The sequence below is a fragment of the Macaca thibetana genome, chromosome 4, assembly GCF_024542745.1.
Source record: "Macaca thibetana thibetana isolate TM-01 chromosome 4, ASM2454274v1, whole genome shotgun sequence".
NCBI lineage: Eukaryota > Metazoa > Chordata > Mammalia > Primates > Cercopithecidae > Macaca > Macaca thibetana.
The window spans coordinates 39,597,828-39,615,902 of NC_065581.1; the positions used below are offsets into that span (position 1 = coordinate 39,597,828).

The 18,075-nt window shown below is 38.6% G+C and overlaps 3 protein-coding genes across 4 annotated transcripts in view; 1 reads left to right on the top strand and 2 right to left on the bottom strand.

Annotated features, from left to right (window-relative positions):
* The window catches only part of BTBD9 (BTB domain containing 9), an 820,757-nt gene that overhangs the window by 574,711 nt on the left and 227,971 nt on the right, over window positions 1-18,075 (bottom strand). The window lies entirely within an intron of this gene.
* Window positions 1-18,075, bottom strand: part of GLO1 (glyoxalase I) — a 453,994-nt gene that overhangs the window by 59,528 nt on the left and 376,391 nt on the right. The window lies entirely within an intron of this gene.
* DNAH8 (dynein axonemal heavy chain 8) overlaps window positions 1-18,075 on the top strand; it is a 314,177-nt gene that overhangs the window by 10,469 nt on the left and 285,633 nt on the right. For both annotated transcript variants that reach the window (XM_050787538.1, XM_050787537.1), the window contains exons 4-8: window positions 3,114-3,198; window positions 7,612-7,763; window positions 10,191-10,380; window positions 10,936-11,099; window positions 14,839-15,015. In XM_050787538.1, coding sequence (XP_050643495.1) covers window positions 3,114-3,198; window positions 7,612-7,763; window positions 10,191-10,380; window positions 10,936-11,099; window positions 14,839-15,015 — 768 coding nt within the window. The remainder of the gene's footprint in view (window positions 1-3,113; window positions 3,199-7,611; window positions 7,764-10,190; window positions 10,381-10,935; window positions 11,100-14,838; window positions 15,016-18,075) is intronic.

Here is an 18,075-nt window from a genome sequence, read left to right on the forward strand (position 1 = left end):
TTTGGTGTGGTGCAGTTTAGGAAATTGGGGGTATATGGAAAAGTATTCTTTAGTTTTTTGTTTTTTATTTTTTTATTTTTATTTTTTTTGAGACGGAGTCTCCCTCTGTTACCCAGGCTGGAGTGCAGTGGTGCGATCTCAGCTCACTGTAACCTCCACCTCCCAGGCTCAAGCGATTCTCCTGCCTCAGCCTCCTGAGTAGCTGGAACTACGGGTGCATGCCACCACGCCCAGCTAATTTTTGTATTTTTAGAAGAGACAGGGTTTTGCCATCTTGGCCAGGCTGATCTCAAACTCCTGACCTCAAGGGATCCACCAGCCTTGACCTCCCAAAGGGCTGGGATTACAAGTGTGAGCCACCACGCTGGGCCTGGAAAAGTATTCTTTTAATGTGAAGCCTGGCGTGCAATCCAGGATGAAAGCAGCTCAGTAAAGGCACCACAAAAAAGTGGACAACAGATGGTATGATGGTTACTTTGTTTGCCTCTGGATCCATTCTCCCTTTGTCTCTGTCCTGCTCTGTGGCATAGAAAGCTGAATGCAATAGAATCTATCACGTGGGCTCTCTTGCTCTCCGGTTTCCACTTGGTTCAGCCACTGGGAGGCACAGCAGGAGATGGGAGGGCAGAAGGGGAGAGAAGCTCCCCACCTGGCCCTGTTCCTGACGGTGGTTGTCTGCTGCCATAGTTGTAGCTCCCTGAGCAGCCTGCATCTCCAGTTCTCAACCTGGCCCTAGTCATTCTGTTTCCTCTAGCTCTCAACTCTTTAGGCCTTGGGGGATCATGGGTTTCCTTTGTTGCTAGTCCCATTGTTGCTACTAGTGCTGCAGTTTCCTTTAATCCTGCTCTAGCCTCTAGAAATAGTCTTTTATTTTATAAACAAAATAGCCTTTTTATTTATAAAGTTTTGTCAAAAAACCCCTTTGGGTGTGAATTCTTTTCTGGCTAGGACCCTGACCAATACAGATGTTTCTGCAGCGTTGGCACTTTTACCCCTTCCCACTTTCCTGCCCCCTTCATTCAGCACTGCTCAAGATAATCTCTTTTCTGGCTTACTGGCAATGTTTTCCAGTGACTGGGTGGCAGGGTTGTGGTACTGTGGAAGGAGCACAAATTTGGACACCCAAGGCTGAAGTCCAATCCCAGGTTCTGTGCTGTGCTTGTGTGTTTTGTGTCCTTCACTTACATATTTTTTTGTTTTCTTTTGAGACAGACTATCGCTCTTTTGCCCAGGCTGGAGTGCAGTGGTGTGATTATAGCTCACTGCAGCCTCAACCTCCTGGACTCAGGCCATCCTCCAACTTTAGCCTCCCAAGTAGCTGGGACCATTGGCACATACCACCATGCCCAGCTAAATTTTTTGGTATTTATATAGAGAGGAAATTTCGCCATGTTTCTCAGGCTGGTCTTGAACTCTTGGGCTCAAGCAATCTGCCCACCTGGGCCTCTCAAAGTGCTGGGATTACAGGAGTGAGACACCGAACCTGGCCTACTTAAATTCTTTTTACCTTAATTTTCTCTTCTGTAAGAAGGGTATAATAATGCCATTTTAACTAGGTGATACTCAGATGAACTGTTGGTAAAATGCTATGTAATATAAGTGAATTTTTAATTCACAGTCATGATTTTGGTCCATGATCTCACATTTCCTTTGCTAGTCTCATGAGTACAATGTATCTAAAATGCAAGGATTCATTGCATTTGATATTTTGATGTCTTTTTATCCCAGTCATGTGCACTGCTTTTGAGAATTTGTGTGCTTTCACAGCTAAAGGGTCAGCAAGAAAGTACTGATGGAGCTGTGCAAGAAGAAGTATGTGGACAGCTTTTGTCCCTTTTAGGTGGTAATTATGTGAGACCCAGGTGTATACGGGAGGTGGAAGAGTAGAGAACTAAGGGCTAGAGTTATGCACATCTTGGTGGCTTTGTTTTATCTCCCAGGGTGATGGTTCTCAAATGTGGTCCCAGGACCAGTTGCATCAGCATCACCTAGAACCTGATAGGAATGCAAATCATTTTGTGTTTTTAAAAAGCCCTCTGTGTGATTTTCTGATGCACACTAACATTTGAGAACACTGTCCTAGGAGGAGTGACTTTGCTACACTTGGGATACTTCCCCTAGGCCGTCAGTATATTAAGAGATACTGTGGCTGGGTGGGGTGGCTCACACCTGTAATCCGGGCATTTTGGGAAGCCAAGGCTGGAGCATCACTTGGGGGTCAGGAGTTCAAGACCAGCCTGGCCAACATGGTGAAAACCGCTTTAACTAAAAATACAAAAATTAGCTGGGCATGGTGGCAGAAGTCTGTAATCTCGGCTACTCGGAGACTGATGCCAGAGAATCTCTTGAACCTGGGAGGTAGAGGTTGCAGTGAGCCGAGATCGCATTCCAGCCTGGGTGACAGAGTGAAACTCTGTCTCAAAACAAGCAAACAAACAAACAAGCAAACAAACAAACAACTTCTGTATGGGAATTAGTGGGATTAGGTGAATGGGTATATGACTTTGTATTTCCCATAGGATATTTCAGGGCTTTTGTTTATGTTATCTATTTAGTTTTCTGTTTACTAAGATATTACACTGACTCCTAAGTAATTGAATAAAAACTTCATGCTCATAAATATGGAAGAATCTCAGTATAATAATTTGTTTTTACTTTAGTTTTGCTATAATATGGGTCAAATTACAATACCTAAAAACATAATTGCTCAAATAATTGGTCAACAACACAGTTAGTCAATAGGCAAATTTTCTGTTCCCCAAGTAAGCTTTTAAGAATAGTTTATCTTAATAATAATTCTCTTATTAAATATTAAATATTAAAATATTTACCTCAAGTTGGACTCACCTATTTACCCCATATGATTCCTTGGGGCAGGGTCAGGTAAGTGGCTGCCCAAAACTATATATGTAGATCATTAATGTAGGTTCAGAAATATATTTCAACCTATATTATATTGCACAGTAATTTTGGTGTTAAATTAGTTTGGGTTCTAAGCTTGCCTTTATGTATCTTTGAATAAACTCTTTGAGCTTCATCTTCTTCATCTACAAAATACCAAGAATTTTCCCTTAGTCATTTGACTGATTATCATTTTCTCTTTTATTTAACAGCTGGAAGCATTTACTAATTTTTTTGTGAAAGATGGTTGTAAGACACTGAAATTTTTGTACCAAGAAGGAGATGTACCTGGTATTGGTAAGAATTTTATGAGGGCAATGTGCCAGTAATTAGTCCACGCACGTTAAAGTGCAGCATACTTTTTCTCTTATACATAGATAATCTTTTATTTATAAAGAAAATGTTACCAGAAGTTTACGCATAAGAAATATAGTGCCTTAAGAACAACACATTCTCAGCCCAAATACATGTTTCAGGCCTTGCTATAATGTTTCAGGAGAAAATATCCTTATAGAAATCATTGACCTCTGCTGGGAATACACATTTTCATTAGAATTTAATTGCATTTTCCCCGAAACAGGTGGAGCCATTTTGTCCAGATGATTAGAAGTGGTGGTGAAACCACTCCAGAGCCCCGCAGCTGCCCCCTGCGGTCCTGTCGCAGCATCTTGTGCCTGCTGCAGCTGTCACTTGGAATAGCTGGGTTTCCCTACTGTGCATATTATGCCTGAACTAATTAACATGCTACCAGCTTGTTAAAACTTTGTTTTAATAACTAGATATGTGGGTTACTCTTTTGGTCTGAGACTACTCATCATCAGAGTCCTGTGGATTTACCTTCAACACATCCCTCCCATTGCTTCTTTCTCACTTGGTTCCTCTGCTGCCTCAGGCTAGGCCTTCCCTGGTGTTCCAGATTGAAAACCAGTATCTCTGTAATCAGATTCTCCCTCTGAAACCCGTACTGCTTATTCCTGCCAAATATATCTTTTATTGTTCCGCTATTTATTGGATTGGCTCCAGATCTCATTTATTCAAGGCCCGCTGTCATCTGGACACACAGTGCTTGTCTAGTCTGATCTCCTACTCTTCCAGATGTGAATTTGCTGCTCTCTTTAAGCCCCTCTTCATTGCTTTCTGCATACTAGAGTTATTTCTTTTCCCCTTCTCTGCTCTCCTGGCTTTTCCAGATTGCTTTTCTTCTCTCCACTCAGCATACCCTAGCCCCCTCCTTCAGAACACCTCCAACAGAGCCCTTCCCAGGGTGTTCCAACCCACAGCCATGGCTATTCTCCAGATTCCTGTCTCATTTACAGTATCCATGTAAATATAGTACTTGATTGTGTTCTTCTACCTTCCTCCAATTGTTTAATATTTAAGTCTTGCTTCTTTGACAAAATATGTAAACTCACAATTAGCAACTAGGTTGGCTTTGTGGATTTTCTGTCTCTCATGGTTCTTATCGTGGGAGGATTATTGTGTGGTCTGTATTTTTATAACTTGTTAAAAATTAAAACAATAGCTGAAAATTGAAGAAAGATAAAATATCTATAATTAGAAGCAAAATACAGTCCCAATCAGTTGGAGAAAACACTGTTAATATTTCTCTATAACTGGTTTATATACATATTTTATAAAAATGGGGTCCAATTCTAGATATTATTCTATAGTGGCTGTTTAATTTTGATAATATTGTCTTCTTTATGCCAATAAGTACATTTATCCAATTAAAATGTTAACACTTGCGTTTTATTTCATTAGGATGATATAACTGTAATTTTCCAAACTGATCTCTCAGTAGAATTTAGGTTGTTTACAACTTTTCACTCCCTGAAACAATGCCTCAGTGAATATTACTGAATACAAATCTATGTGGATTAGGAATAAATTTTAGGAGAAATTCTCAGAAGGGAAATTGCCAGAGCAAAGGGTACACATATTTTTAATCATTATTTTTGCTACTTACGAAAGTACATTTATCAGTTTGGTAAATATTCATCTACATTTCTTTGTTGTTGTTGTTGTTGAAACAGAGTCTCACTCCGTCACCCAGGCTGGAGTGCAATGGTGCGATCTTGGCTCACTGCAGCCTCCGCCTCCCGGTTCAAGTGGTTTTCCTGCTTCAGCCTCCTGAGTAGCTGGGATTACAGGCACACACCACTGCGCCCGGCTAGTGTTTTGTATTTTTAGTAGAGACGGGTTTTCGCCATGTTGGCCGGGCTTGTCTTGAACTCCTGGCCTCAGGTGATCCACCTGCCTCAGCCTCCCAAAGTGCTGAGATTTCATAGGTATGAGCTACCACACCCAGCCTACATTTCTTTCTTATATGCATGTGTTAACATATAAATGTTTATTATCAGCTAAAAATGTGGTTATATAATACATTTTATTCTTGACTTGGTGTTTGCATTTGACAGGGTAGCCTAGATATTTTTTTATGTCATTATATAAAGATTTATCTCATTCAAAAAATTTGGTATAATGTAACATTCCATTATACAGCTGCATTGTGATTTTAGAAATCATTCCCTATTGATGGTCACATCTCTCCTCTTCATCAGGAAAACTCAAGCTTGTCTTATGTCTTATCAGCCAGAACTGTGTCACATGGCTACCCTGGGGGCCAGGGAGGCTGAGAGAGCAGTTTTCTTTCTAGGGATGTACACAATGGGACAAAGTCAGGTTCTCTTAGCAAAGAAAAAGGGGAGGGTAGTAAATCCCTGTGCAGTCTCGATAAATGGGCATTTGGGCTCTTATATTGCTACATACCATGTATCACTGTTCTTAGGCTGCAAGCAACAGAAATAGATCTGGCTTATATGAGCAGAAAACAGTGTTTTGGGAGGCGGAAGGTGGATAACAAAATTTAGAACCAGTTGAACAATCAGGTCTTGGAAAGGACAAGAATAGAGCATTTCCACAGATTTCAGGGCAGTTTCTGTAGGATTCATCAGTAGACTTCCATCTCTCAAATCCCTTTTTTTCTTTGTGTGTATTTATTCAAGGTTTATATTCTTGCAGAGTCTAATTAGTCTAATTCTTACATGCCCACCTCTACAGAGCCCTGGCACTGGTATCCTCCAGAATCACAGGGCAGGAGGAATCTCCCAACCCCCCAAAAAAGAAAGGCTGGGCAGACAAAACATTTCTGTGGCTTTGTGATGTGGATATTCTATTTCTTTCTTTCCTTTTTTTTTTTTTTTTTTTGAGATGGGGTCTCACTAGGTTGCCCAGGCTGGAGTGCAGTGGCATGATGATGGCTTATTGCAGTCTTGACCTCCCAGGCTCAAGTGATTCTCCCGCCTCAGCCTCCCGAGTAGTTGGGACTACAAGCACATGCCACCACACCTGGCTAATTTTAAAAAATTATTTGTATTGACAAGGTCTTGCTGTGTTGCCCAGGTTGGTCTCAAACTCCCGGGTTCGAGCAATCCTCCTGCCTTGGCCTCCTAAAGTGCTGGGATTATAGGTGTGAGACACTGCACCTGGCCGATTTTCTATTTCTTTTATTACATTTTAAATTGGCTATTGCTGCAAATAGAAGGCTGTTGATTTTTGCAAATTAACATTGTGACCAACTATCTAACATAATTCTCATATTTTTAATAGTTTTTCTAATTAAAAAAGATTGATAATTAAATGTTTAATTTTCATTGAAATTAGTTCAAGGAAGGATTTAATAGAAGGTGGATACAATGAGTGTATTTAGTACAGGAACTGGACCTTCTTGGGGGAGTCAATGAAGGCTTCCTGCGATAGTGGCATTTCCGCTGAGATCTGAAAGATGAGTAGGAATTTGGTAGGTAAAAGGTTGGGGATGGGATAGGAGAACAGCTTGTGTAAGGCCCTGAGGCCAGGCCAAAAGGAACAGACATACAGAGTTCAGAGAAAGGTACCCAGAGGAGGCTGCAATTTAAGATGCAGTTATTGGCTGGGCACGGTGGTTCACGCCTATAATCCCAGCACTTTGGGAGGCTGAGCCAGGCAGATCACTTGAGGTAAGGAATTTGAGACTAGCCTGGCAAACATCGTAAAACCCTGTCTCTACTAAAACTACAAAAAATTAGCCAGGCATGATGGCGCGTGCCTGTAATCCCAGCTACTTGGGAGGCTAAGGCACAAGAATCACTTGAACTTGGGAGGCGGAGGTTGCAGTGAACTGAGATTGTGCCACTGCACTCCAGCCTGGGAGACAGAGCAAGACTCCATCTAAAAAAAAAAAAGGGAAAAAGATGCAATTATTGGGCAGGCATGGTGACTCACACCTGTAGTCCCAGCACTTTGGGAGGCCGAGGCAGGTGGATCACCTGAGGTCGGGAGTTTGAGACCAGCCTGGCCAACATAGTGAAACCCCGTCTCTAGGAAAAAAATACAAAAATTAGCCGGATGTGGTAGCACACGCTTGTAGTGCCAGCTACTCAGGACGCTGAGCCAGGAGAATGGCTTGAAGGGAGGTGGAGGTTGCAGTGAGCTGAGATCTCACCACTGCACTCCAGCCTGGGTAACAGAGCGAGACTTTGTCTCAAAAAAAAAAAAAAGATGCAATTATTGACATCTTCTAGTAGACCCCCCCAAAAAAGTATTCTATGACCATATTGAAAACTTCTTACAATAAAGTAAAAGAGGAAACAATGGTGTAAAAGCCACAGTAACTTATCTCATTTGACTTGTTATGTGATGATATGCTAAGTTCTTGACTTTTGTTTTCAGAATGCGGTCGAACTATTCCTGGAGCAACTAAAGGGGCAAAAATGATGAAATTGTATATAGACAATGCAGCCCCGGATAAACTAAAAGGACTGTGCATATTTTTTGTTCGTTGCCGTAATGATGTTGCTATAAATGTTAAAACTGTTCAAGAGGTATGTTTAAAAATTTCCGCAAATACATAGTTAAACACTGAATATATTTTCATAGTCATGCTTTACTTTGCTTTCCCTTTTTAAATATAGGACTGAATTGAGTTCCAAGAAAATAAATGTATTTATATATTCAAAGAAATTGACTGTAATAGAGCTTAGTTATATTGATACTTTAGATACTGCTTTTAATTTCATGAAAATTTCATTTCTTGATGGTGTGCAAATAATTTTTATCCTCCCATTCACTAGGAAGACATTTAATTTTGTTGATGCAAAATACTAGTTACTTTATTTAACTTCCTCTTCACTCAATATTTTAGCTCTCTTATCGTTTTAAAAGAAGAAGAGAGAGTTGTCCTAGAGCCTGGACATTGCTAACCTAGTTCTGGGAAGGCAGGATGATGGAATGGGAAAAGCAATAATTTTAGCTGTATAGACCCAAATTTGCCTCTTAGCTTCACCACTGACTAATCACTTAAGTGTATCCTCTGGAAAGTTGCTCATCCTTTCTGAGACTTAGGTCTCTACATTCTTAAATTGGGAATAATAGTACACACCTGACAGGATTGTAGTGACACTAAATGATAGTAAAAACAAATTCTTATTATATTGCCTGACATACAGTAGGCTTTCCACAAGTTCTCTTTGTTATTCTTAGAGAGTCTTAATACCTTTTACAATGGGAAAGGGAACTGAAGTCTAATCTTGTTCCTTTTCTGTTATGATAAAAGAGAGCTTATTTAGCTTGGTTTAAGATTTTAGGTTGGCAGTTATTTTTCCCTGACCCCTTGTAAATATTTCATGGTATTTCTTGTGGATGATGAGAGCACTCCTGTTGGTGTAATTCATAGGTAATCTGCCTTTTTTTCTTTCTGTTTGCTTTTGTTCTTTGTCTTCAAAGTCCTGTAGTTTCATCACAATGCCTCTATGTATGGATATTTCCTCAATTTGTCTTCCATTTCATTAATTCTTTCTTCAACTTATCCATGATTTCATCCATTCATTTTTATAATTTATCTTTTGTTTTAGCTCAGTTATATGTGCATGTAAAGAGAGAAAGAGTCCTTTTATGAAATAGTATAAGTCTTTCATAACTGAAAAACTGACTTCTATTCTCTGGAAGCAACTATTAAACCCTTTTAATGGATTCTTTTATTTACCTGTATGTCTCTAAATAATATGCTCTGATTGCTCCTTTTGTCAATTTAGACATTATCTGTGGCCAGTCACGATGGCTCACACCTGTAATCCTGGCACTTTGGGAGGCTGAGGCAGGCAGATTGCCTGAGCTCAGGAGTTCGAGACCACCCTGGGCAACAGAGTGAAACGCCGTCTCTACTAAAATACAAAAAATAGCTGGGTGTGGTGGTGCACTCCTGTGGTCCCAGCTACTCGGGAGGCTGAGGGATGAGAATCGCTTGAGCCCCGGAGGCAGAGGTTGCAGTGAGCTGAGATCACACCACTGCACTTCAGCTTGGGCTACAGAGTTAGAAAAAAAAACAAATAAAAGAAGACATTTTCTGTGGACTTTTCTCTCTGGAAGATGATAATTTAGCTCTTTTTCTACCTTCTGACCCTTGTTTCTCCATCCCTCTATTCTTCCAACATAGTTATATTCTATTTGACTTAGCTAAATATTTGTTTACATCATTATAACTAAATGTAATCACAGATGAGCCATGTAATGTAACAGTGGTTCTTAAACTCAAACCCATTTTCTTCATAATACTAAGATGCTAGTTGCCCTTTTCACCAATGTTGACATTGGACTGATGGTGCAGAAGCAACGGTGGGAAAAACTACTGATACCTTGACACAAATCAAGATGACACCAAACTGTATGAGTAGTAATTGTATACTTTATTGCCACACACTCACAGTTAAAAAACTAGCAATCAATTTTTTGGTGGCCCTAGACAAGTTTTTTAATTTTAATTTTTTGACTTGGGATTTCTAAATCACTTAAGATGTATTAATTGAAATGTCACGCATAGGTGCTGGGCTTTTGATTTCTGGGCTTTTGGTTTCTTATGGCTGGTAATTTATCCCACCAAACTTCTGGGCAAGGGCTTTTCACCAGGAAAAAAAAAAAATCATGGACAGGGCAACTTTCAACTGAGGATTTTCTTTACGCAGGTTTGGTTCCATGTCCCTCACCTTGAATAGGCTCCAGGCTATTGCTCCTTTCCTATGCAGAAATTAAAGCACCAAATAAAACATCACTTTGATGAGCAAATATGGGAATAATTAAATTGGGGACAGAATATAAGTCTGTTGACTTTAGAACGCTAAGGTTCATAACCACTTAAGATTCCCTAATAAAATGTGTTAGTTGTCTATGTTTATTGCAATATAAAACAGGTTGTGATTTTTCAGTTCTTCAGTGGGATTAGCATGTGAAATAACATTTAAACTCCACTCTTTCAGGAAGCTCTATTTACTGTTCTGGATGCATCGAAAGGACTCTTAAATGGAATTAGGGATATGTTGGCAAATATATTTCTACCAGCTGTTCTTGCAACAAATAACTGGGGTGCTTTAAACCAGTCCAAGCAGGGAGAATCTGAAAAACATATTTTCACTGAAACCATCAACAGATATCTTTCATTTTTAGATGGTAAGTATAAAAGTTAATGTTTAGCAAATTGCAGAAAAGAAGCAAATTAACTAAGATATTTCATAAACATTAGAGAAAAAGTTTCTATCTTAAAAGATGTTAATCAAAGTAATTATGAGACTTAGAGGTAAGAAACGAAATCATTAGAACTCATTTTTGAGGATCTTTGGTGGAGTAAGATATATTTTCTTTTTAATTTTATGTTATAGCAGGAGGAATCTTTTTCTATAATATTAATGAAAATTTTCACCATATTAAAATATATACTTCATTATGAACTCTTTAAAATCTATACTTTTGTTTTTTCATATTGTTACAATGTACAATTTTGTCAGTAAATTGTGAAGTCATAATCTAATGATTAATTAGAATTATATTTCTGTAAAGTATTAGATCTTTAACATTTCAGTAATTAGAGCATAAAAGTACACATTGACATTTAACACATTGACATTAAATACTTCTTAAAATTAAATATTATTTAATATTTTTATTAATATATTTAAAATATGTAATATATAAATTAGTATTAAATGTCTTTTTTTTCCTTTTTAGGTGCTAGAATAAGTATTGAGGGAACAGTGAAGTTAAAGACAATAGACAATGTTGATTTTTCCAAACTGCACACCTTTGAAGAAGTAACTGCTGCAGCCAGCAATTCAGAAACTGTTCGTCAGCTAGAGGAAGTGCTGATGGTATGGTACAAACAGATCGAACAGGTGAATTGACTGAAACAATTGCATCTGGACTAGTAGTTTTTATGTGCGTCGTAGCCATTGTATTTTATCTCTAAATGTAAAGGGAAGAGGTATCTCCTTTGACTTTCTTCCAGAATCTGGTTTGAAACTCAGCCAATTTTTGGCTCTAGAGCAAAATCATTCTTCTTTGTGGACCACTTAAAATCAATTTTAAGATATTTCTCACTTCAAGGAAGAAAACATAACAGTATGGGTTGAGAATGAAAGAATGAAGAATCAGGAATAGCCATCATTTATCCCCAGTAATGTTTAAATTGTTGATACTCTCCATAAAAGAGAGAGGGAAAAGACACAGCAAAGAGCCAGAGTGCTAGACACTAAATAAGCACCTCTTGGTCGATCAGTGGAGTTGTCTGTGCTGTCAAAGAAGTTCAGACTAGGCGGTTTGACATCAGCATCACAGTGGCAAGCCTGCAGCTCTACGGTCAAACTTTTTCTGGCAGTAAGAAAAGTAGTGATAGGAATACAACATATGTCAAAATTTTGAGAGGCACCAACTTATGCTATAAACACTGTGAAAGAAAATCGGCTATTACATAATTGCCCTAAACAGAAAGAGGACTCTAGGAACCACCCCCCAGATCTCTAGTTCATCAGCACAGGACAGCAGAACTAGACAAGAGAATCTTCAGTTATGTGAGGATCAAGGGGAAAAAATCTTGACCAGGCAGGAGGTACAGAAAAGCATTTCCAGTTTTACCTTTCTAGAACTATGTTAGGAGGAGGGCTGTGCAGTTGGAGTGGCAAAAATTGGAGGACTCCCCTAGGGTCTAGAGTGCTGGCCACAGCATTCGCTTCCAGGTGTCATTAGATGATTGAAACGGGTAATTGCCCACTGGATAACTCTTGCAGCCACCGTACCCAGCCAAGACTTCCTGTTTAAAAAAAAAAATCTTTGGTGACACTTGGAATTGTCAGATTTTTAGTTGTTGCCAATATGTTGAGTGTGAAATAATATCTTGGTTTACTTTGTATTACTCTAAATACTATTGAGATTGAGCATATTTAATGGCTATTTTGGTTTCCTCTGTGTTGAATTGCTTGTTTATATCATTTACCCACATCATTGCCTGTTCATATCATTTATCTGTATCATCCCTTTATTCGTTTGGATGGCTTGATGTTATCTTACTACATTTTTGGAGGTTAAATAATATTTTCCAGATATTAGTCCTATGTTGGTCCCCATTGTGTCATGTTTCATTTGGTATAGTGCCTTTAGTCATGTGGAAACTTAAGTTTTTAATGTAGATAAATATATTAATTACAAATGTTAATCCAGCCTCAACCTAGCTATCCCCAGTGACTACAAAAACTCTGTGCTTTTTGTATTTACTTATGAAACCCTTTCTTACTCCAGTGTTACGAAGACATTCTCTTAAATTCTTTATTTTAAATAGTGAATATAACACAGACCAAAAATGAATATGATGAAAGGAACAAACTGTAAAATGAACACCTGTGTAACCTTTGCACAAGTTAAAAAATAGAACAAGGCTAGGCATGGTGGCTCACTCTTGTAATCCCAGCACTTTGGGAGCCCAAGGCAAGAGGATTGCTTGAGCCCAGGAGTTCAGGACCAGCCTGGGTGACACAGTGAGACCCTGCCTCAAATTAAATAAATAAATAAATAAATAAATAAATAAATAAATAAATGAAAGAAAGAAAAAACATAGAACATTACCAGCACCTTAAAATGCCCTTGCATTTCTCTTCCCAGTTTTAAACACCTTTTCTTCCCCCTAGTGGTAACTATTATCTTGACAATTATGCTTTTCAATTCCATGTTTTTCTTTCTAATTTTACCCTGTCTCCTACATTGTCTTTTAGAAATGTTACCATTTTATTTTTAACATTTAGGTGTTTAATCCATCTGGAATTGTGTGTGTGTGTGTGATGTGAGGTAGAAATCTAATTTTGTGTTTTTCATGTACCTATAGTTAGCCAATTGTCTCGAATTAAGATTCTCTGTTAAATTGTTTAATAGTCCATTTTTGTCTAACAAATCTGTAATATAACCTCTGTCATATATAAAGTTGTTAGACCCCTTTGTTTATCCCACTGATCTATTTACTTATTTTTTATACTATGCTGTGCTGCTTTAATTCTGTAGCGTTTTTCTAAACCAACATTTGGCACGCCAAGTGTTTTCTGTTTTTTGTCAAAACTACATTGACTATTTCAGGCTAATTGTTTTTCAAAATTAATTTTGAAACCAATTTTTAAAGTATCATGAAAAACTCTATTGAGATTTTTATTAGAATTTCGTTGAATGTGTACATTAATTTAGAGAAAACTGCTATCTTTATATTATTGAATTTTCCATCCATGAACATGATATACCTCCCCATTTAGGTAGGTCTTTTGTGTGTGTAAAATAAGTTTTAAAATTCTCTCCAAAAAGGTCTTGCATATCTTTCATTAGATTAATTTCCAGTTATCACTGTTTTTCTTTTCTGTTATAAATTGTACCTTTTTGGAAATTAAATTTTCAGATTGCAAGATAGCTTGTAAAGAAGTGGTACTAATTTTTATGTATATATCTAGCAACTTTACTAAATTGTTCACATTTATTAATTGTAAAAAGTTTGTCTTTAGTCTTTTTTTTTTTTTGGAGACAGGGTCTCATTCTGTCACCGAGTCTGGAGTGCAGTGGCATGATCATAGCTCACTGCAGCCTCCAACTTCTGGGCTTAAGTGATCCTCCCCCTTCAGCATCCTGAGTAGCTGGGACTACAGGCATGCACCACCACACCCAACTAATTTAAAAAATTTCTGTGGAGAAGGGGTCTTGCCTTGTTGCCCAGGCTGGTCTTGAACTCCTGGGCTCAAGCGATCCTCCTCCTCAGCCTTCCAAAGTGCTGAAATTACAGGCAGGAGCCACTGCTCCCGACCTTAGATATGCTTGAAGTTTAAAAATGTATCAAACTATATCATCTGTGATTATGCTGTTTCTGGTTTTTTATTTCCAATTCTTATACCTTCTGTTTCTTTAGTTATCTTGTTCTGGGACATCTATTACCAGGTGGAATAGAAGTGGGTGGTGATTGTGGCAAACTTGTCATGTCCTTGGTTTTAAAGTGATGTTTTCTAAAATGTCACCTTTGGCCAGGTATGGTGACTCATGCCTGTAATCCAGACACTTTGGGAAACTGAGGCAGGAGGATTGCTTGAGCCTAGGAGTTTGAGACCAGCCTGGGCAACATAGTGACATGCTATCTCTACAAAAAATTACAAATTAGCTGTCTGTGGTAGCACTTGCCCGTAGTCCTAGCTACTCAGTAGGATGAGGCGGGAGGATTGTTTCAGCCCAGGAGGTTCAGGCTGCGGTGCTCTCTGATTGTGCCACTGCACTCTAGTGTAGGCAACAGAGCGAGACCCTGCCTCAGAACAAACATACAAACAAAAAAGCCCCCAAACCAAAAAACTACGTTCCCCCCACCACCGAAAAAAAACCAAAAAAACAAAATAAATAAGAGAAACTGTCACCTTTAAATATTACGTTTGCTGCAGAGTTTTAGTAGATAGTATTTATCATGTTGTAGAAGTTCTCCTCTAGTCTTCATTTACTAAGAGTTCTTAAACATTATTTGGTGTTGAACATTATTTATACTTTTAGCTGCCTTCAAAAAGATGCAATCAGATTTTAACAAAGAAGAATATAACATTTCTATATTTTATAAATTTTTTTTGATTGCAGGTGCTTATTGAGAGTGAGCAGATGAGAAAAGAAGCTGATGATTCAGGTCCACTCACTGAACTGGAACACTGGAAACGCATGTCAGCCAAGTTCAACTATATCATTGAGCAGATTAAAGGGCCAAGTTGTAAGGCTGTCATCAATGTGCTAAATGTTGCACACTCCAAACTGCTAAAGGTAAAAGGCTTTTTATTTAAAGTTTGGTATACTTCAGAACAAGCAGCTAGAAAATTATCCTGTTGAACTACTTCTTAGTGTAATATACTGGAATCGTGTTTAGAAGTGTTAGCGTTTGAGTAAGACTTTTACATATATCACAATTATTTCCAGAAGAGGAAATGATGATTTATTTCTCAGGATTTCACAGACCAATTTTGACCATACTGCTATGGGGTGATTTCTAGGAAAGTGATGATCTTTTGTTTTCAAATTGTTTTTGAAATTGTAAATCAATGAAGAAAATCAATATAGGCTCGTTGAGGTAAACAACTGCATATAGAGTCAAAAGTAGAATACATCTCATCCCCACGATTCTACCTCTTTTCCTGGAGGTCATTTACAGTTTGGCTTGATTCTAGATCCTTTTCTTTTCTCTCTCTCTCTCTTTTTTTTTTTTTTTTTAAACAGGATCTCATTCTGTCGCTTAGGTGGGGTGCAATGGTGTGTTCACAGCTCACTGCAGCCTCCACCTCCCAGGCTCAAGCGATTATCTTGCCTCAGCCTCCTGAGTAGTTGGGACTAACAGGCATGCGCTACCACACCCAGCTAATTTTCGTATTTGTTGTAGAGATGGGATTTCACCATATTGCTCTGGGTGGTCTCAAACTCCTGAGCTCAAGTGATCTGCCCACCTTGGCCTCCCAAAGTGCTGGGATTACAGGCGTGAGCCACTGCACCTGACTTCTTTTTCTTTCTTTCTTTATATGTATTTCTTTCTTTGCACAGAAAAATAAACTAATACTTTTTTGGTAAAAGATTTAAGCAGTACGAATAAAACAAGTCTCTCTTAATCACATACTCTTAGCCCCACCACCCACAACTCTGTGTCCTGAATCGTAAGCACAGAAAGACAACCACATTTTTCTATTTTGTTTTTTTCTTCAAACATCTTCTGTGGTATTTATGTGTGAGTTTACTATGCATAAATGACATAGTTTAGTTTTGTGTTTCTAATTTTTAAATTAAATAAATGTCGTAGCATAATACTTTTCAACTTCCCTTCCCTACCTTGATAGTATATCTTGGAGTTATGCCTGTTAGATGGAGCTTGAGCAGTATGGTTTTCCAAAAAATGTTGTTGTTGTTGTTTTTTGTTTGTTTGTTTTTAGACAGAATCTTACTCTGTCACCCAGGCTGGAGTGCAAAGGCACGATCACGGCTCACTGCAGCCTCGACCTCCCAGGCTTAAGCCATGAGAAAAGAAGCTGATGATTCAGGTCCACTCACTGAACTGGGCTCCCACCTCAGCCTCCTGAGTAGCTGGGACTACTGTCATACGCCGCCATGCCCAACTAATTAAATAATTTTTTAAAAAATGTCGTCCAGGCTAGTCTCGAACTCTTGGGCTCAAGCGATTTTCCCACCTCAGCCTCCCAAAGTGCTAGGATTGCAGGTGTGAGTCACTGTGCCTTGCCCAAAATGTTAATGTAGCCTATTAGGTTTTATCTGATCATTTCCCTGTTTGTGGACCAATTTTCCCCTTTCTTTTTTTGCAAGTCTGAGATATAATTCACATACTATTCATTTTATCAATTTAAAGTGAACAATTCAGATATTTTTAGTGTATTCATAACTGTACAAATATCACCACAATCCAATTTTAGAACATTTTCATCACCTCAAAGAGAAACTCTGTATCCTTTAGCTCTCACCTTCCCATTTCCAACATTCCCCCTTCCCCCAAGCCCTCTGTCTAGATTTGCCTATTCTGGACATTTTATGTAAGTGGAATCATAGATTCTTTGCCTTTTGTTACTGGTTTCTTTCACTTGGCATACTGTTTTCAAGGTTCGTCCATGTTGTAGCATGTATCGGTATGTCATTCCTTTTTATGCTGGATCATATTCTGTTGTATGAATATACCACATTTTGTTTATCAGTTTATGGACATTTGGGTTGTTCCCATTCTTTTTGGCAGTTATGCATAAGCTGCTATGAACATTCATGTACTGTACAACTTTTTGTGTTGATATATATTGTCATTTGTCTTGGTTATTATACCTAGGGGTGGAATTTCTGGGTCACATGTTAACTCTATGCTTAACTTTTTAAAGAAAATGGTTCCTTTTCTATGTGTTTATAAATATTGCTGCAGTGGAAGCTTTTATATGTCCATATGCAAATATTTCCTTAGGTTGGATACTCCACAACTTTTCAGCACTAATTATTATAAATATATAACTTTACTAATAATTTTTCCAAGCAGGTGGCCTAAACCTGTAGTCTGAGCTACTTGGGAGGCTGAGGCAAGAGGATTGCTTGAACTCAAGAATTCTGAGCTGTAGTGCACTATGCTGATTGGCTGTCCACATTAAGTTTGGCATCGATATAGTGATGTCCCAGGAGTGGGCTGATGAAGGTGCCTAAGGAGGGGTGAACTGATCAAGGTCGGAAACAGAGAAGGTCAAAACTCTTGTGCTGATCAATAGTGGGATCATGCCTATGCATAGCCACTGCACTCTAGGCTGGGCAATGTAGCGAGACCCTATCTCATTAAAAAAACTAAAAAAAAATGTTGGGGGGCCAACCTGACATGGAAAATGGCCTGTTTTATTTTGTTCTTTCCTTGTTAGTAGTGGAGTTGTTCAGTTTTTGCATGTTTACTGGCTATTCATATTTCTTTTGTGAATTTTCTTTTTGTATCTTTGCCTTATTTAGAAAAATTCAGACATTGTTTTGTACTGATTTATAGGAGTTCTTTATTTTTTAATGTTTTTGAGACAGGCTTCTCTTCATCACTCAGGTTGGAGTGCAGTGGCGCTATCATGATTCACTGCACCCTCGACCTCCCGGCTCAAGTGATCCTCCTGCCTCAGCCTCCTGAGTAGCTGAGACTATAGTCATGTGCTACTGTGCCTAACTAATTAAAAAAATTTTATTTATAGAGGTAGGGTCTCACTGTGTTGCCCAGGCTGGTCTCAAACTCCTGGGCTCAAGGAATCCTCCTGCCTCACACTCCCAAAGTGTTGGGAGTACAGATGTGAGCCACTGTGCCTGGCCACTTGGAGTTCTTTATAT